Consider the following 15231-nt stretch of genomic DNA (forward strand, 5'->3'; position numbering starts at 1 on the left):
TTTAGGAGGAAAGAAGGGTGCCTGGAGTTCTGGGTTTGAGCACCTTCCTACCTGGGTTACCTGCGCTGAGGGGAATGCCCTACTGATGGGAGGCAAGGGAGCATGGGGAGCCTGTCTGGACTTGAGCCATATCTTTTTAGTTTGAGTTTTTTTGTTGTTAGTTTTGTTTGTTTTTGCCCCTACTTCACTGAGTCCCATGTGTTTGCTACCTGCTTTGCAGGGGGTGGGGATGGGGTTATGTATGCATGTAAGTATGAGTCCTCTGGCCCCTTTTCTAAAAGTGTGTGTACAGAAGAGGCCAGCAGCTTTTTCTTCTCTTTAACTGCCCCTCCCTTTTCTCACGTGTATGCATGTGTGAGTGAATACTGGTATCCTGGTGTAGTGTAAGGAGCCTTGGACCAGAGGTCAGAAGACAGGGGTTCTGGTCTTGGCTCTGCCAGTAACTCAGCATGTTATTTTGGAGAAATCACATTTCTTTTCTGGGCCTCATTTTCCCCATTCATTAAATGAAGGCACTGGTCTAGGTTACTCCAGGTTCTTTTCACCATCCCAGCAGGAGCCAGGGTTCTAAGAAGGACTGCTAGGAGGGTGGAGGGAGGAAGGAGCTTGGTGAGGAGGCTCTTCACAGCTGCCCTTTGGGCAGGACACAACAAGCTCCAACTTGGCAGATCAGTCTTCTCTACTTTTGTTATCTTTCCTAACTTCTCTCCTCCTCCCCAAATCCTCCCAATCTTTGCTACCACAGTCAGTGGTACATTCCAGCGCTTAGGACACCCCTTCCTCCTTCCTACTTCTTCCCCTGCCTCTTCCTGGTACTGGGCAGGTGTTTGAGAGAGGACACATAGGAAGCCTTTCTGACAGGTGAGTATTGCAAATTCTTGTTCCTTGCTCTTCCCTGCAATGTCTATCTCACTGAGAGAACAAACATTAAGGCCCAAACCTTTAAATAGCCCAAATTGGAGCTGAGCTACTCTGCACTGGGTAGTGAGGTCAGCCTTAGATGTCAAATCTCAATGATGATTCCTTTGAATAACATTTTCATTTGAAAACCAGTTTAATTTTTCATATCAGTCTTATGAGGAAACCAGGGTAAGAGTTCATATTGCCACTTTACAGTTAAGGAAACAGATTCAGAAAGGTAAAAATTCCATAACTAGTAAGTAGTAGAGCTAAAATGTGAACCCACGTCTTCTGACTTCAGATCCTTTATACTTTCCAGTGCAGCACATGCCTAAGGGGTATGTGCATAGGGAGAGTTTGAAGTCAGCTGTTTTGGACCTCATTTTTCTATTTCTTAAAATTGTACCACTGTACTGTTGGGAGGGAATCAGGAGACATTTCCCAGGGTATGTGCATGGGATGTTGAGTATGGACTTGAGGCACTTCTAAAGCTCTGTTGTGAGTTGTGTTTGTATGGGTTGGGTGTTTGCCAGGTTAAAAGGTCTGGGGTGGCTAGAGGCCTGGAAAGCCATGAATGGGGTGCTGAGTTGCTTTTGGTGCCCAGCCTGGTCTTGCACTATGCTGGAATAACCCAACTCCCTTTCTCCTCCTTACCCAATCAGGACTGGCAGCCACCCTTTGCTGTTGAAGTGGACAACTTCAGGTTTACTCCCCGAATCCAGAGGCTGAATGAACTAGAGGTAAGAAGACTAGCAGCTGGTCGTGGGGTTGAGAGAATGGATACCTGAGCTCTGATCCTGCTTCCCTCCTACCTTCTCTGGCTGAGGTGCTTTACCTAACTAGGCCTTTATTCTATCTTCTGTGAAGTTGCCTGGAGGGCATGGAGAAGCTTTAGAGCTCTGAATATAAACCGGAGCAAGGGCTTTTAGTCTCCCAGATCTGATAGTCCCAAGGCTGGGGATTGTGCTTTTCCCACAAACATTTGTTACTTCTGAAACTCCCCTGTCAACTAACCCACCCTACTTAGGTCAGCGAAAGAGAAATATGAGGCTAACCGAGACCCTTTCTTGCTTGGCCAGCTGAATATGTCCTCATCTATCCAATTCATCTACAACCCTGTGCTTCCTATCTTCCTTCCATGGTGCTTGGTAAGGTGGAAGGTGAGGTGGATGGGCAGGAACAACAAAAGAACTGGTCTCTGTGGAAGCTGGAATGGTTACAAACTTGGACAGAGGGTCAGGCAAGTAGGCTTTTCCCTCTCCCTTATGTTCTGTACAGGAAATCTAGGCTCTTGACATGGGTAAGGTGAGGTTCTCCATGAAAGACTTGAGAATGCCCCAGAGCAATGAGAGTAGATGCCCTTAAGCCAGTTCCAAGTAAAATCCTGGAGTTTCCCTTGGAAGATGTAGATTAGAAGTATGCTATACTCCTCGCCCTCATTTTTATGTATCTTCAAGCCTTAATAGATGTCTAAGGGTATGGGGCTGACTATTAGGCCCAACCAAATACCCATAATCTAAAAGGTTACTTGTCTTCTAGACTGCAGATCCTCAACCTTGGCACTATTGACATTTTGGGCCAGGTAATTTATTATCATGGAGGGCTGTCCTGTGCATTGTAGGATGTCTGTCATCCCTGTAGGATGTCTGTCAGCCCATTAGATACTAGAACATATTACCCTCTCCCAGTTATGACAACCAAAAAATGTCTCTAGACATTAGTTAAATGTCCTCTGGAAGGCAAAATTGCCACTTACTGAGAATCACTGTTCTAGAGTCAGTCTAGGTACTGTTCTGGTCAGGGCAAAAGTCATCTTTTGTATGGGATACAAGTTCCTTAGAGAAATGGATCTGACCAGGTCTGTTGGGGTATAGGTAGGGCAAGGTGTAGCTTACCATCTGACAGGGGCAGGTTTTCTAGAGAGAGAGTACTGGCTAATGGGCCGGGGGGCAGGCATGAGGCCAAGGTTGGAAAGCTAAGGGGTTGAAGTGGAAGGATTAGGGTTCCTGGCCCCTTAGGGATTCTCATAGCAAAGGAGCCATAGGATATTCCTTTCTATGGATAGACCTTACTTTTTCTCATCTGTGAAAGAACTGTCCCTGTTTCCCCCTAATGGGATCAGAGCAAGGTAATGAATGCTAAGGACTTAACCAAGTTCTCCCTAAAACTAGGCCCTCTGACTAAGGTGGGGTGGTTATAGACTTGGGGAGCCCTTCTTGGGTTACAGATTTCAGGAACGCATGGCACATGCCTTGTTCCTAGGATCTTTTGCCCCCATTGGGTCCTGGGTAGGTCAGGTGCCAGTGCTGCTTTGGTACACCATCTCAGTTCTTTAGGCCATTTTGTCTTTAGCATGCACTCTCTACCCTTTGGCCACCACGGAACAAATTTCATGGTGCATGTAAACAGGTGAATGTTCTCTTTTGGAGCCTTCATTCTCTGAAACATGCCTTGAGCTTAAATATAATTCTGTAGTTTTCAGAGGGTATTCACTGTTCCTCTCATAAGTCTACTCTTCTGGGGTGAGTGGACTGGGCAGTTATTTTATTTCCCTCCTAATCAGAAAACAGGCGTCCAGAGAGTAGAACTGATTTGCTCAAGACTATACAGCAGATTATTAGCAGAGGAAGGGCAGAAACTTATTTGACACTCAGATTTCTTGGTACCTGCTGTGTGACTTGAAGACACAGAGGCTCTCTGTAAGAGATGATGATACTCACACAGCCCTGTCAGAGACTGAGAAAGAATATATGTAAAACTTTGGCTGTTGTGACTCAGCCTGCTCTGTTTTGGGACCTTGGGCTTCTGTTGACTGGAAGGTGGCAAAGATAACAGAGGTGGGTGAGGTGCTGCCTAGTGTTGAGGATCCAGTTCACTGGGAGAGGCCTGCTGCTCTGTAGATGAAGTGGGCTGTGCTGTATCCCTTCTTCTGCCCTAAGATTAGGCTAGAAGATGGTCAGGTAGAGGGGGAGGCCAGCCTCTCTGAGCCATTTCTTCTCCAGGCCCAGACGAGAGTGAAACTGAACTACTTGGATCAGATTGCCAAATTCTGGGAAATCCAGGGCTCTTCCTTAAAGATTCCCAATGTAGAACGGCGGATCTTGGACCTCTACAGCCTCAGCAAAGTAAGAACAGGTTTTTCTCAAACCCCTCCCCACCCCATGCCTTAATATCCTTGGTATTCTGGGGGCCACCTTGGTTTGGATATTGGATCTCTAGGCTACAGTGGAAGGGGCACAGCCTGGTAGCACACAAGCTGTCATCAGAACTTCTTGGCATCCCTTGGCTACAATTTGAGTGGTGGAGGTAGGAGGGGGTAGCCTCCAGTGAAGTAAGGGGCTGGAGTTGTCCTCATTGTTTTTTCTGTACCTACACACAGCAAATCACGTCCCTTCCTGCTTGTCCTTACAGATTGTGGTGGAGGAAGGTGGCTATGAAGCCATCTGCAAGGACCGTCGATGGGCTCGGGTGGCCCAGCGCCTCAACTACCCACCAGGCAAAAACATTGGCTCCCTGCTGCGCTCCCACTATGAACGCATCGTTTACCCCTATGAGATGTACCAGTCTGGAGCCAACCTGGTGGTAAGGATGCCAAACCAGGGTGGGAGTAGGCTTTCCTCTGCCAGATGCAGATTTCCACATTTGCTCTTAATGGAACTGGTTCAGTGGAGTGGACTGGACACCTGGAGAGGTCTGGAAAGAGATGAAGTCTGGTTGTTGGGGAGATGTTTGGAAGGGGGGATGGTATAAGCAAAAGCATGTGAAGAATTCCCGGAGTGTGTGCTGGTGTCAGTGGTAAAGACCAGTTAGGCAGAGCCTGTTGGCAGGGGAGGGCAGATGAAACCACAACTTTGGTTGCCACTGGGGGGAGGGTAGAGGGAAGTCCTTGCTGTTGGGGGCTGGGGCCCCATGCCCTGACCCTTACCCTTCACCTATCCCCAGCAGTGCAACACACGTCCTTTTGATAATGAGGAGAAGGACAAGGAATATAAACCTCACAGTATCCCCCTTCGACAGTCTGTGCAGCCCTCCAAGTTCAACAGCTATGGCCGGCGAGCCAAGAGACTGCAGCCTGATGTGAGTGCTTCCCTACTTCTAATAGAGCTTTAGGGGTGAAGAGAGTCCTCTCCCTCTGACCAAGACTTCCTTCCCTGTTCCACTCTCCCTTCTCTCGGTTCTCTGAGTTCTGAAAAGTAGTGTGCCTCTTTCTGACTTCCCTCTTGCTCTTCTTCTACTCTCAACTGAGCTTCTGAGCTGGGTTTTGATCTCTTTGCATAATATCTTCCCTGTGTCTGCTGTACTTGCCTGCCTTGTTCCTTTCCTGACTCACTCTTCTTATAGGGGAAGAACTCTCTTTCTCCTTACACCTATATTCTAGCCTCAGAAAGAAGCTTATATGCCAGCATTCTTCTGGGCATTGGGGCTACAACAGAAAAGAAGATGGATACTGTCCCTGGGCTCACCAAAGCATGTAATTTACCAAATCATGTTAGTCTCTGCCATTTATTGGTAGTGTCAGATACTTAGATTTCTTTATGTATATCTTTCTCAAACCCCTTGTTACTGTGAGATAGGAGTTAATGTTCTCATTTTACAGTTGGAAAAACTGTGATCCATCTTAATTCCATTCCAGGAGAGGGATGAGGAGGGAGCTCACTTACCCTCAGTCTCCTAAAAGCAATCTAAATTCTTGCCCTGGCCCACCTGTGCTTCAGGCCTGACATGAACTCATGTGATATAGTCCAGGCTGTTCTTTTAGGATGGGGCAACCTGCAATCTTGATTCATTTCCTTCTTTCCTCCTAGCCGGAACCCACAGAGGAAGACATTGAAAAGAATCCTGAGCTAAAGAAGCTTCAGATCTATGGGGCAGGCCCCAAGATGATGGGCCTAGGCCTCATGGCCAAGGATAAGACTCTGCGGAAGAAAGGTGAGGCCTGACAGGCTGGGGAAGTGTGAAGAATGGCCTCACCTGGGGAGAGGAGGTGGGGCCTAACTGTTCAGACTTGTACTTTAGAGCCATTCTCTCTCCCAGATAAGGAAGGGCCCGAGTGTCCCCCTACTGTAGTGGTGAAGGAGGAGTCAGGCGGGGACATGAAGGTGGAGTCAACCTCACCCAAGACCTTCCTGGAGAGCAAGGAGGAGCTGAGTCACAGCCCAGAGCCCTGCACCAAGATGACCATGAGGCTCAGGAGGAACCACAGCAATGCTCAGTTTGTAAGGACCCAGCCCTGACTTCCTAATGCTCTGCTTCTCATCCCTTCAACGAGCATTTCCCCAGCATGGCACTGGACCAGGTTACATTAAACAGAAAAGTGGGCCTGGTGGGCCCTGCCCTCATGTAGCTCACTTAATTGGGGAAACAAGACCAGCTCACGTGGAACAAAGAACAGGAAAGGGTGATCAAGTGCTGTCAACATGAAGTGCTGGAAGGGTGCAGAGGAGACTCCCTCTCCATTGCTTCAGGATAAAGGCTAAGCTCCTTATTAACATGCATGATCCAGTCCCAGCAGACCTCTAGCCTCATTCCCCAGCACTGCCCACCTTACTACTCTGCTATAGCCACATTGAACTACTTGTAGGTATGTTTGTTTTTTCCCCGAGACGTGCCATGCTTTCTTGCCCCATCCTTTGCACGTGCTGTTTCTTCTGCCTGGAAGAGTTTCCCCCTGTTCTCTGTGCCATTGCCAAATCTCAGTTTGCCTTCAGGTTTCAGTTAATTTCAAGTGTCACCTTTTCAGTGAAGTTCTTCCTCAAGGCTGTTCCTCATCTCCAGCTGATTTGTATGCTTCCTCCTCTAGGTTTCCATAGTACCCTTTTATGGGGAGCTATTGGCAGTTTCTACACTGCCTTTTAATTTTTATGAACTTGTGCTTCTGGACTATTGTACGCCTTTAGAAGGAGGATACCATGTCTTATTTATCACTGTACCATAGAGTCTGGCATAATGTTGAACACATAAGTGTTGAGTAAATGTTTATTGAAGAATAAAAATGGGGAATTCAGCACTGAATGATAAAGACTCTGCTCTCACAGCTCTACCAGTTAGTTTATTTGGGGAGATTCTTGCTTGCAGTTTAACTCCTGAGCTAGCATGACTAACCTGTACAAGGCCATGAATGACCCAGCCATCAAGCACGGTGGGTTTCTAACAGAGATCTCTGTGGATTAGGATACTGTCTGGAGGAGTCTTATGTTTGAAAGGCTGGACAGGTCTTGGGTTGATGAACTGTTGCCTCCCTCCCTCCCCTGGCAGATTGAGTCATATGTGTGCCGAATGTGTTCCCGAGGGGATGAGGATGATAAGCTCCTGCTGTGTGATGGCTGTGATGACAACTACCACATCTTCTGCTTGTTGCCTCCATTGCCTGAGATTCCCAAGGGTGTCTGGCGGTGTCCAAAGTGTGTCATGGCGGTAAGGACTTCCCAGCCCCAATCTGTGTCTGCCTCATAGGCTGTCCTTGCCTTCCTTCATGTGGTCTTATTGAAAGCAGCCTCCTAGCTCAGCCACAGTCTTATGTTTTGGGTCCCTGAGGTTGGGCTAGGTTGGGCAGAGCTTTGGGAGAAAAAAGAGGAGGACATTCAGCCTGTGTTCTCTGGAAGCTGTCAGACCACCTGGGGAGGTGAGATTCATAATTAGGTTGTACATGATGACATATAATCAAATGTTAAATTGTGTGTTAGAAATTCAGATGTAGAAGTTCAGAGGAGAGGAAAGTGACTAAGAGTAGTAATCAGGGAAGGTGTCAGCAGTGAGATTTGGAGGACAGGAAAAAAGTGCTCTTTTGATTTCCAAGTGTTTTATTTTTTATTTATTTTCAAAAGCTTGGAAAATAGACAAATTGCCTATCATCTCACCACCTAGAGATAGCCATTGTTAATAGTCTGCTGTATTTTCTTCTCATCTTTTCGTTGTTGCATATCTATAACTATCTTTAACAGGTTTGGGATCATACTGTGTACTTTCATTTGTTACTTTATAATCATTTTCCTGTATTCTATTTATTCATGGATATAATTTCTTTTCTTGTAAGGGGTTCATCATGTGGGTGTAATATTTATTAGTTATTTTCCTTCTGTTGTGGTAATTAAATTGGTTTGCACTGTTGTAGACTTCAATTACAAGCATTGGGCAAACTTTCTAGACTGGGGGATGAAGGAGTTCAGGAGTCAGGATATGTGGGGATAACGTACCTAGTGCAAGAGAGGTAGTGAGGAGAACACCTGAAGCGGCAGTGAGGGCTAAGACGCCTGGTAAGCCTGCCAGTTTCATTTCATGAGCCTTTTACCTTGATCCAAATTCTGGGATGCTCGTCTCCATCTTTCCCTGGGTTTCTGGGAGAGTAGGTGTTGATCGTCTCTCACCCTGTCAGCTGTGGTCCTAGAGTCCAGATATGCTTGTGCACGCGGAGACACACACACACATGGAAAGAGACCGGGGCAGTGTAATGCCTTGGTGGTGGTGGGGATTCCTTTAGGAAGGAGTTTGAATACCAACAGTATCATAGACAACAAAGATTGTCAGGTCTACTTGGCTCTCTTCTTTAAGTGGTCTTAGGCCGGTGAACCAGGTTGACATTTAGATTTCAGACATGAGCAGAAGGTGCATCTGCCTCGGGTACGTACAACTCTCATCTAAAACCATGAACATAAGTACAAAATGAGTTAGACATATGTCCTGTCTTATGAGACAGTCTAAAGAACAGAAAGTGTGGAGTTTGACACTAAGGGTTGGTGCCTTTGTTTCCCATCCTCCGAGCTACTAGAATATTCAGTGTTGTTTTCCCAGGCCTGTAGTTCCAGTCTCAGCATAAAAAAGTTTCTCTAAGCATCACATTTTGTCTTGAAAGAAAGATGGTGACAGAAGAGCATGGGGTAGCATATTAAATCAGAGCCCATGGTCTAGATAGTCAAGTCCTGAAGGAAGAGAAGATAAAAGCATGGTAGAAGTGCATGTGAGGAATGAAGAGGCTGACTGCACTGAAGTGCTAGGAGAGAAAGGTAGAGCTGTGATGTGAGATCTGCCTCAGGGGCCTTCAGTACAAACCTAGGGCTGTTCTCACTCCCGATTCCTACTCCATATTCCAGTTCAGCTTTTGGGGATTCTCCACCTCTTTGCCTCTGCCGTGGTGACATGTTCTCCTTTGGGTTTCAGGAGTGTAAGCGCCCCCCTGAAGCCTTTGGCTTTGAGCAGGCAACCCGGGAATACACTCTGCAGAGCTTTGGCGAGATGGCTGACTCCTTTAAAGCCGATTACTTCAACATGCCCGTACACGTAGGTGATGGAGGGCTGGGGTAGTGTCAGGGCTAGGGTCATAGGCTCCTGATGGTCTGTAGCTCGCCTGGGTCAGTGGGGCCAGGATATGATGAGCCATAGTCATCAGCTACCCCTGTTCCTTAGATGGTACCCACAGAACTTGTGGAGAAGGAATTCTGGCGGCTGGTGAATAGCATTGAGGAAGATGTAACTGTTGAGTATGGGGCTGACATCCATTCCAAAGAATTTGGTAGCGGGTTCCCCGTCAGTGACAGTAAGCGGCACCTAACCCCTGAGGAGGAGGTGAGTAGATGATTCCTGGTTATGTTCAGCTGTGACTTAGGCAAGTCCTTCAGTATCCGAAAGACGCAGTATTTCTGTAGGAAGGGGACTGTTATGCCTGCCTTATGTGTTGCTATGTGATTTAGATGGGATGGTGTGTGTAAAGAGCACAGCCTAGTATCTGGCATGGCATCTCCAGCCATGAGATTGGCTAGTTTTTGTCTGTAGAATGGGAATAGTATCCATTTCACAGATTTTATAAGAATTAAATGAGAAGATATTTGAAGTACCTGTCAGAGTACCTGGCTCATTCATAAGAAGTGTTCAGGGACTGGGATTGTAAGTTCAGGAAATAAAGAGGCCCTAGGCCTGTATCGCAAGAAAGGTACATTTTGGTCCAGAGCAGGGGCTTTTAACTTGCAGATACTTTTGTGAGTGGGCACATCTGTAAACTTTGCTAAAATTTAAGTAAAGTGAAGTTAATTGAAATTTTGTCTCTGCATTTGAGGGAGGCAGGGGGAAGAACATCTGTAATATTTTTTAGACATTTCAGAAAGGTCTATGACCTCAAAATTAAGGTTCCCTGGGCTAAAAAACTCAGCACCTTAGCAAAACTTTCATCTCTTTTCCACAAATACCTGACCTATCAGGAGTATGCTACGAGTGGTTGGAACCTGAATGTGATGCCAGTGTTGGAACAGTCTGTACTGTGCCACATCAATGCAGATATCTCTGGCATGAAGGTGCCCTGGCTCTATGTGGGCATGGTCTTCTCAGCCTTTTGTTGGCATATTGAGGATCACTGGAGTTACTCCATTAACTACCTCCACTGGTGAGTGGGGTCCTGGGCAGCCAAGGAAGCATTCAGGGTGGGCTCTTTGAGTGCCCACTCTACGTGTCCCCTTTCTTTTTGGCCAGGGGTGAGCCGAAGACCTGGTATGGGGTACCCTCACTTGCAGCAGAACATTTGGAAGAGGTGATGAAGAAGCTGACACCTGAGCTCTTTGATAGCCAGCCTGACCTTCTGCACCAACTTGTTACCCTCATGAATCCCAACACCCTCATGTCCCATGGTGTGCCGGTGAGTGCCTAGGAAATGGGCAAGGAATAGGAGTTAGTGATGTCCTGTGCGGTGGTGGTGGTGGTCATTGTCTAGAATATACCCCCATGCCTTTCTCATTCTTAATCTATCTTAATCAGACTGTAGGTTTGATGGAAATAATAGTGGTTAGAGATACAGTGTGATGGTGAGCCCCCTGGGCCAGATATTTCGGGGCAACACCTTAGGGGTGGATTCCACCAGTAGAAGAGGGAAATGAAGGAAGGACTGGGCAAGACAGGTCTCCTTACTGTTAAGGACACCATCATTTTCATTCACCTCCTTTTAGTCATAACTTAGTCACATGGCCACATCTAGTTGTGAGAAAAACTGGAAAATCATTTTTATTAAGGATGGTCATGTACCAGCTACAAATTGGAGGTCAAGTTATTATGGAAGAGGATGAGAATGGTTGTAGGGGGACAACTAGCAGTCACTGCTATACTTTCCATATGGTGACCCATCTTGGAGAAGTGAGTAGGTCTGTTTACTTATTTAACAGGTCAGAGTTCTGTGGTGGTAATTACATAAGTGTATCACATCAAAATGTTGTGCACCAACAGGTTATATGTCAACCGTATCTCAATAAAGTTGGTGGGGAGTGGGGGGAATTAACCTAAAAAAAATGCCAATATCTTTCAGTGTTTAAAAAAAAAAGCGTAACTCAGAGTCCTGGCTTGTCCTATTCTCCTTCTCTGTAGTCTTCTCTCCCATTCTGGGTACACATCCCGGCTTACCTCTAAGGGGCTTTATATTCCTGGGAATTTCTAGTGTTGATTAGCATCAGCCAGTTTTCTGGTATGGGTCTTAAAATAACCTGATCAGTAGTCTGTAGGAATAGGATTGAGTACATCTTCCACCTCTGCTTCAGTCTTCCTCATTCTGTGGTTATACTTCTCCCCACTCCCTTCAACTCACCACTCCCCCTACACACACACCCCACACCCCAGCCTTAGCTACCTGCCACTTAGTCTGATGTATGGGACTTGGTAGACAGTCAGTACATACTGAATTAATCTCCTTGAAATTCCTGGTCACCTGAACAGCAGGTCTTTGGACTAGGTCAGTGGTTCTCACCAGAATTTCTTGCCTTCAGCTTGTTTTACTATACTATATAATCTGCAAGTAATACTTTCACACATTTTAGTGGTACTTAACTAAGGATTGAGATACCTAGGGAATTAGAGGAAATGAATTCTGCAACAGTTCAGGTCACCTTCCTCCACTTGGGGGAGGTGGGGGGTTTACATTTTCCCTCTCTGCCTCACCCCATTTGAAAATGACTGGGCTCAAGGTATGGAAATGATCAAGGGCCCTTCAAGTTATGCTCTTCGCAAGTAGACATTGAGTCTGAGCTTTCCTCAGACTACTTACTGATTCACAGCATCCTTTCTTTCCCACAATGTCAAGAATTGTAAGAGTAGGAGAGGATTCTCCTTAAGGATTCAGACAGCTAAGATGCATATATATATAAAATATATAGCTATTCAATCCTTGTCTCTTTTTACAGACTCTTAAACATGTGCTCTTTGCATCCACCTCCACAGCATTTCTCCTACTCATGGCTCCCCAGATTCTCTGGCCAGCTGCTGTTTCACCACCTCACCCTCTGTCTGCTCTGCCACTCCTATAGGTAGTTCCCAGCATCTCCAGGCTCTATAGACTTGGCAGTATCCCCTCCATCCAAGACATCTGAGATGGCAGACTGCATCTAGCCAACTGGAGCTCCCTTAGCCATCTTTGGCTGCCCCCATACCTACCCGCCACCACCTTACCCATCTTTCCCTTTGGTGAGAGAAGGCCATTTCTTTTTATAGATAAAAGATATATAGTATAAGTATTTTTATTATAAAAGAAACAGCACCCCCCTTTCAAAAAAAAAAAGGAAATACAAAGGCCACCTCTATTTTCCTCCACATTTTGTTGTTTCCACCTGTTTTTTATGTAAATTTTGACATAACAGTAATCAGTGTATGGATTTTTATAATCTCTTTTGTTAAGTTTGATCATCTAGAATGGCATTGTCCAGCTTGATAGCCACTAGCCACATGTGGCTGTTGAGCACTTGAAACATGACTAGTCATAACTGAAATGTATTTAAAGTATAAAGCACATGTTGGATTTCAAGGTGTAATATGAAACAGTATAAAATATCTCACTAATAGTTATGTATACCAGTTACACATTAAAATGATATTGTGGATATATTAAATAAAATATATTGAAGTTAATTTTACTTTTTTAATGTGGCTATTAGAGAATTTGAAAAGTATGTATGTGGCTGGCAAATTTCTGTTGGACAGTGCTGGTTTAGAATGATTTTTGCTTCCTTACCATTAACTATACCATCTTTTTTGAAAAACAGCTTTATTGCAGTATAATTTACATACCATAAAAATCATGTATTTTAAATGCACAATTCAGTGAATTTACAAAGTTGTGCTACCATTATTATAATCCAATTTTAAAACATTTCCGTCACCCCAAAAGGATCCTGTGTACCCTTTTGCAATCACTCTCCATTCCAACCCCTAGTCTCAAGCAACCACTAATTGACTGACTCTAAAAATTTGCTTTTCCTAGACAGTTCATATAAATGGAATAATATGTGGTCTTTGTATATCTGGCTTTTCATTTAGTATAATGTTTTTGAGGTTCATCTGTGTTAGAGCTTGTTTCAGAACTTCCTTTTTAAGGTGGAATAATATTATATTGTATGGATATACTAAATTTTGTTTGTCTATTCACCAGTTGATGGACTTTGGGGTCATTTTTTTAATAGCTGCAGAATGTGAGGAAAGTTTTTTAAAAAAACTGTATAGGAAGGAAATAGTAAAGTGACATTGCCAAAATGAGGGTGCAGGAGCATTAGGTTTTATTTCTGGCTCTGCTACTTGTGGCTTTTCTAGAACTCAGTTTTCACATCTATAAAATCAAGGCTGGGACTAGATCATTCAATAGATATTGCTAGGACTCCCTGTGTGCAAGGCCTGTGGTCAACACCCTGAAAACAAATAAACTAATTCCTGCCTTTGGTCGTGGGTAGTTGAGTAGAGGACAGAGATGAGTAAACAACTGGAATAAAATATTATTAGAGGTGTTACAGATAGGAAGTTGAGGGAGGGGTCAGGAAAGTATTTGTAGAAGTGGCGACACTTGAAGGAAGAGTAAGAGTTTGTCTACTGGGGCCGTGGCTTTATCGTGTAGATATGAGGATTTGAGTGAGGGGTTCTCAACAGGGACATTACATGATCAGATTTGCATTTCGGTTGGGGAAGACAATTCTGGTTGATAATGGGGGCCAGTGCGGTAGTGCAAGCAGTAAATACTGATATTGTCTCTAAGTAGGAGTAGATTTGAGAAGAAAATGTATTGGAGGTGGGAGCTGATACATGACTTGAATAAATTTGGAGATTCAATATTGTTAGGATGCTGATTATCTTCACATTAATCTAGAATCCTAGCAGAGGAATTGTTGTGTTGAAGGCTATAAACATTTTAGGTTCTTAGTATATATTAGCAATTTTGCTTTCTAGAAAGAAGTTATTGGTCCCCATACCTGCACTGTATTTACTTCACTGTGTCTTCATCAGCATTAAATGTTCGTCTTAAAAAACTTTGTAAGACTTCTTGGTAGTGGTGGCAAACTAAACATACACATGGCTACTTCCGTTCCTTATTGAAACTTCACTAAAATGACACAAAGGGATTTTTTTTTAAGGTCAAAAAATCACAATGATGGGGAAAACAAGAAAAGAGACAATGAAAAAATTCTTGAAACTAGGAAACAAGAAAACTGAAACTTAAATCAGTACCTGGAACATCTGAGAATCAATCTGAAAGCCGTGGGAACCTCACCCACACTAGGTAGCAGGAAATGTGACCCTCCCTCACTAGCGAAAGATTGTGAGGTGTACTTTTGAAACTGATCTCTGGATTGAGGTCTTTTAGGTACAGTTGAGGTATAGTGAAACTACTAGAATTCATTGTATACTTACTGAATGTTGAGGTTCCCAGCCATCTTCCTCCACTTGACTTTTAGAACACTGGTAGCCAGATCTTTTTTCTTCAGGCACAGAAAATGGGAGAGTTTTCTCTGGGGACTCTTAACTGGCTCAAAAGGAAAGACCTAGAGTTTCCCAAACTAAGTGGCTTTACCCTACAGTGAAGCTCGCAGTTGACAAGCTTCACCTCAGTACTCAGAACTTCTATTCAGTCTTTTCCTTTCTTATTTTTGAATATAAGTAGATAACCAAGAAAACTCTAGAACAAAGTAGAACCAAATGGTAAAAAAGCAGTTTGAACAGAGGCTAGGCTGGGAGAAGTGAACTTCAAAAAGAAAAGGAAAAGAAACATCAATAAAATTTTCAGAGATGAGCATATGTTGCAAACATAAAATAAGAACAAGATGCTATTTTAAAAGAACATGCTAAGAACAAAAAAGAACTCTTGGAAATTAAAATTAATGGTAACAAAAGTGGAAAACTAAATGAAAAGCATAGAAAATAAACAGTTAAGGATATCTCCGAGGAAATAGAATAAAAAGTTAAAGGTAGAAAAAGCTAGAGAAAATCAGAGAATTTTTTCTGATAGTTGAATATTCAATAATTCTCTCTGAAAAGAGAATAAATGAAAACTGAAAGGATCAAATTATTAATGAAATTGTTTAAGAAAATTTCCCTCAACTACAAGAG

The 15231-nt window shown here is 44.2% G+C and overlaps 1 protein-coding gene across 11 annotated transcripts in view; it reads left to right on the forward strand.

Moving 5' to 3' along the window:
• KDM5C (lysine demethylase 5C) overlaps nt 1-15231 on the forward strand; it is a 30995-nt gene that overhangs the window by 2915 nt on the left and 12849 nt on the right. For 4 of the 11 annotated variants that reach the window (XM_088834019.1, XM_088834021.1, XM_055437522.2 and 1 more), the window contains exons 2-12: nt 1563-1640; nt 3903-4025; nt 4312-4482; nt 4843-4977; nt 5706-5829; nt 5935-6116; nt 7156-7314; nt 9055-9174; nt 9301-9459; nt 10089-10270; nt 10357-10519. In XM_088834019.1, coding sequence (XP_088690145.1) covers nt 1563-1640; nt 3903-4025; nt 4312-4482; nt 4843-4977; nt 5706-5829; nt 5935-6116; nt 7156-7314; nt 9055-9174; nt 9301-9459; nt 10089-10270; nt 10357-10519 — 1596 coding nt within the window. Of the gene's footprint in view, nt 1-1562; nt 1641-3902; nt 4026-4311; nt 4483-4842; nt 4978-5705; nt 5830-5934; nt 6117-7155; nt 7315-7444; nt 7523-9054; nt 9175-9300; nt 9460-10088; nt 10271-10356; nt 10520-15231 lie in introns of all 11 variants that reach the window. The other 7 variants (XM_088834020.1, XM_055437523.2, XM_055437526.2 and 4 more) reach the window with 4 other exon arrangements.

The sequence above is a fragment of the Moschus berezovskii genome, chromosome X (genome assembly GCF_049115385.1).
Source record: "Moschus berezovskii isolate FMDL1 chromosome X, NW_MosBer_1.0, whole genome shotgun sequence".
Taxonomy (NCBI): domain Eukaryota; kingdom Metazoa; phylum Chordata; class Mammalia; order Artiodactyla; family Moschidae; genus Moschus; species Moschus berezovskii.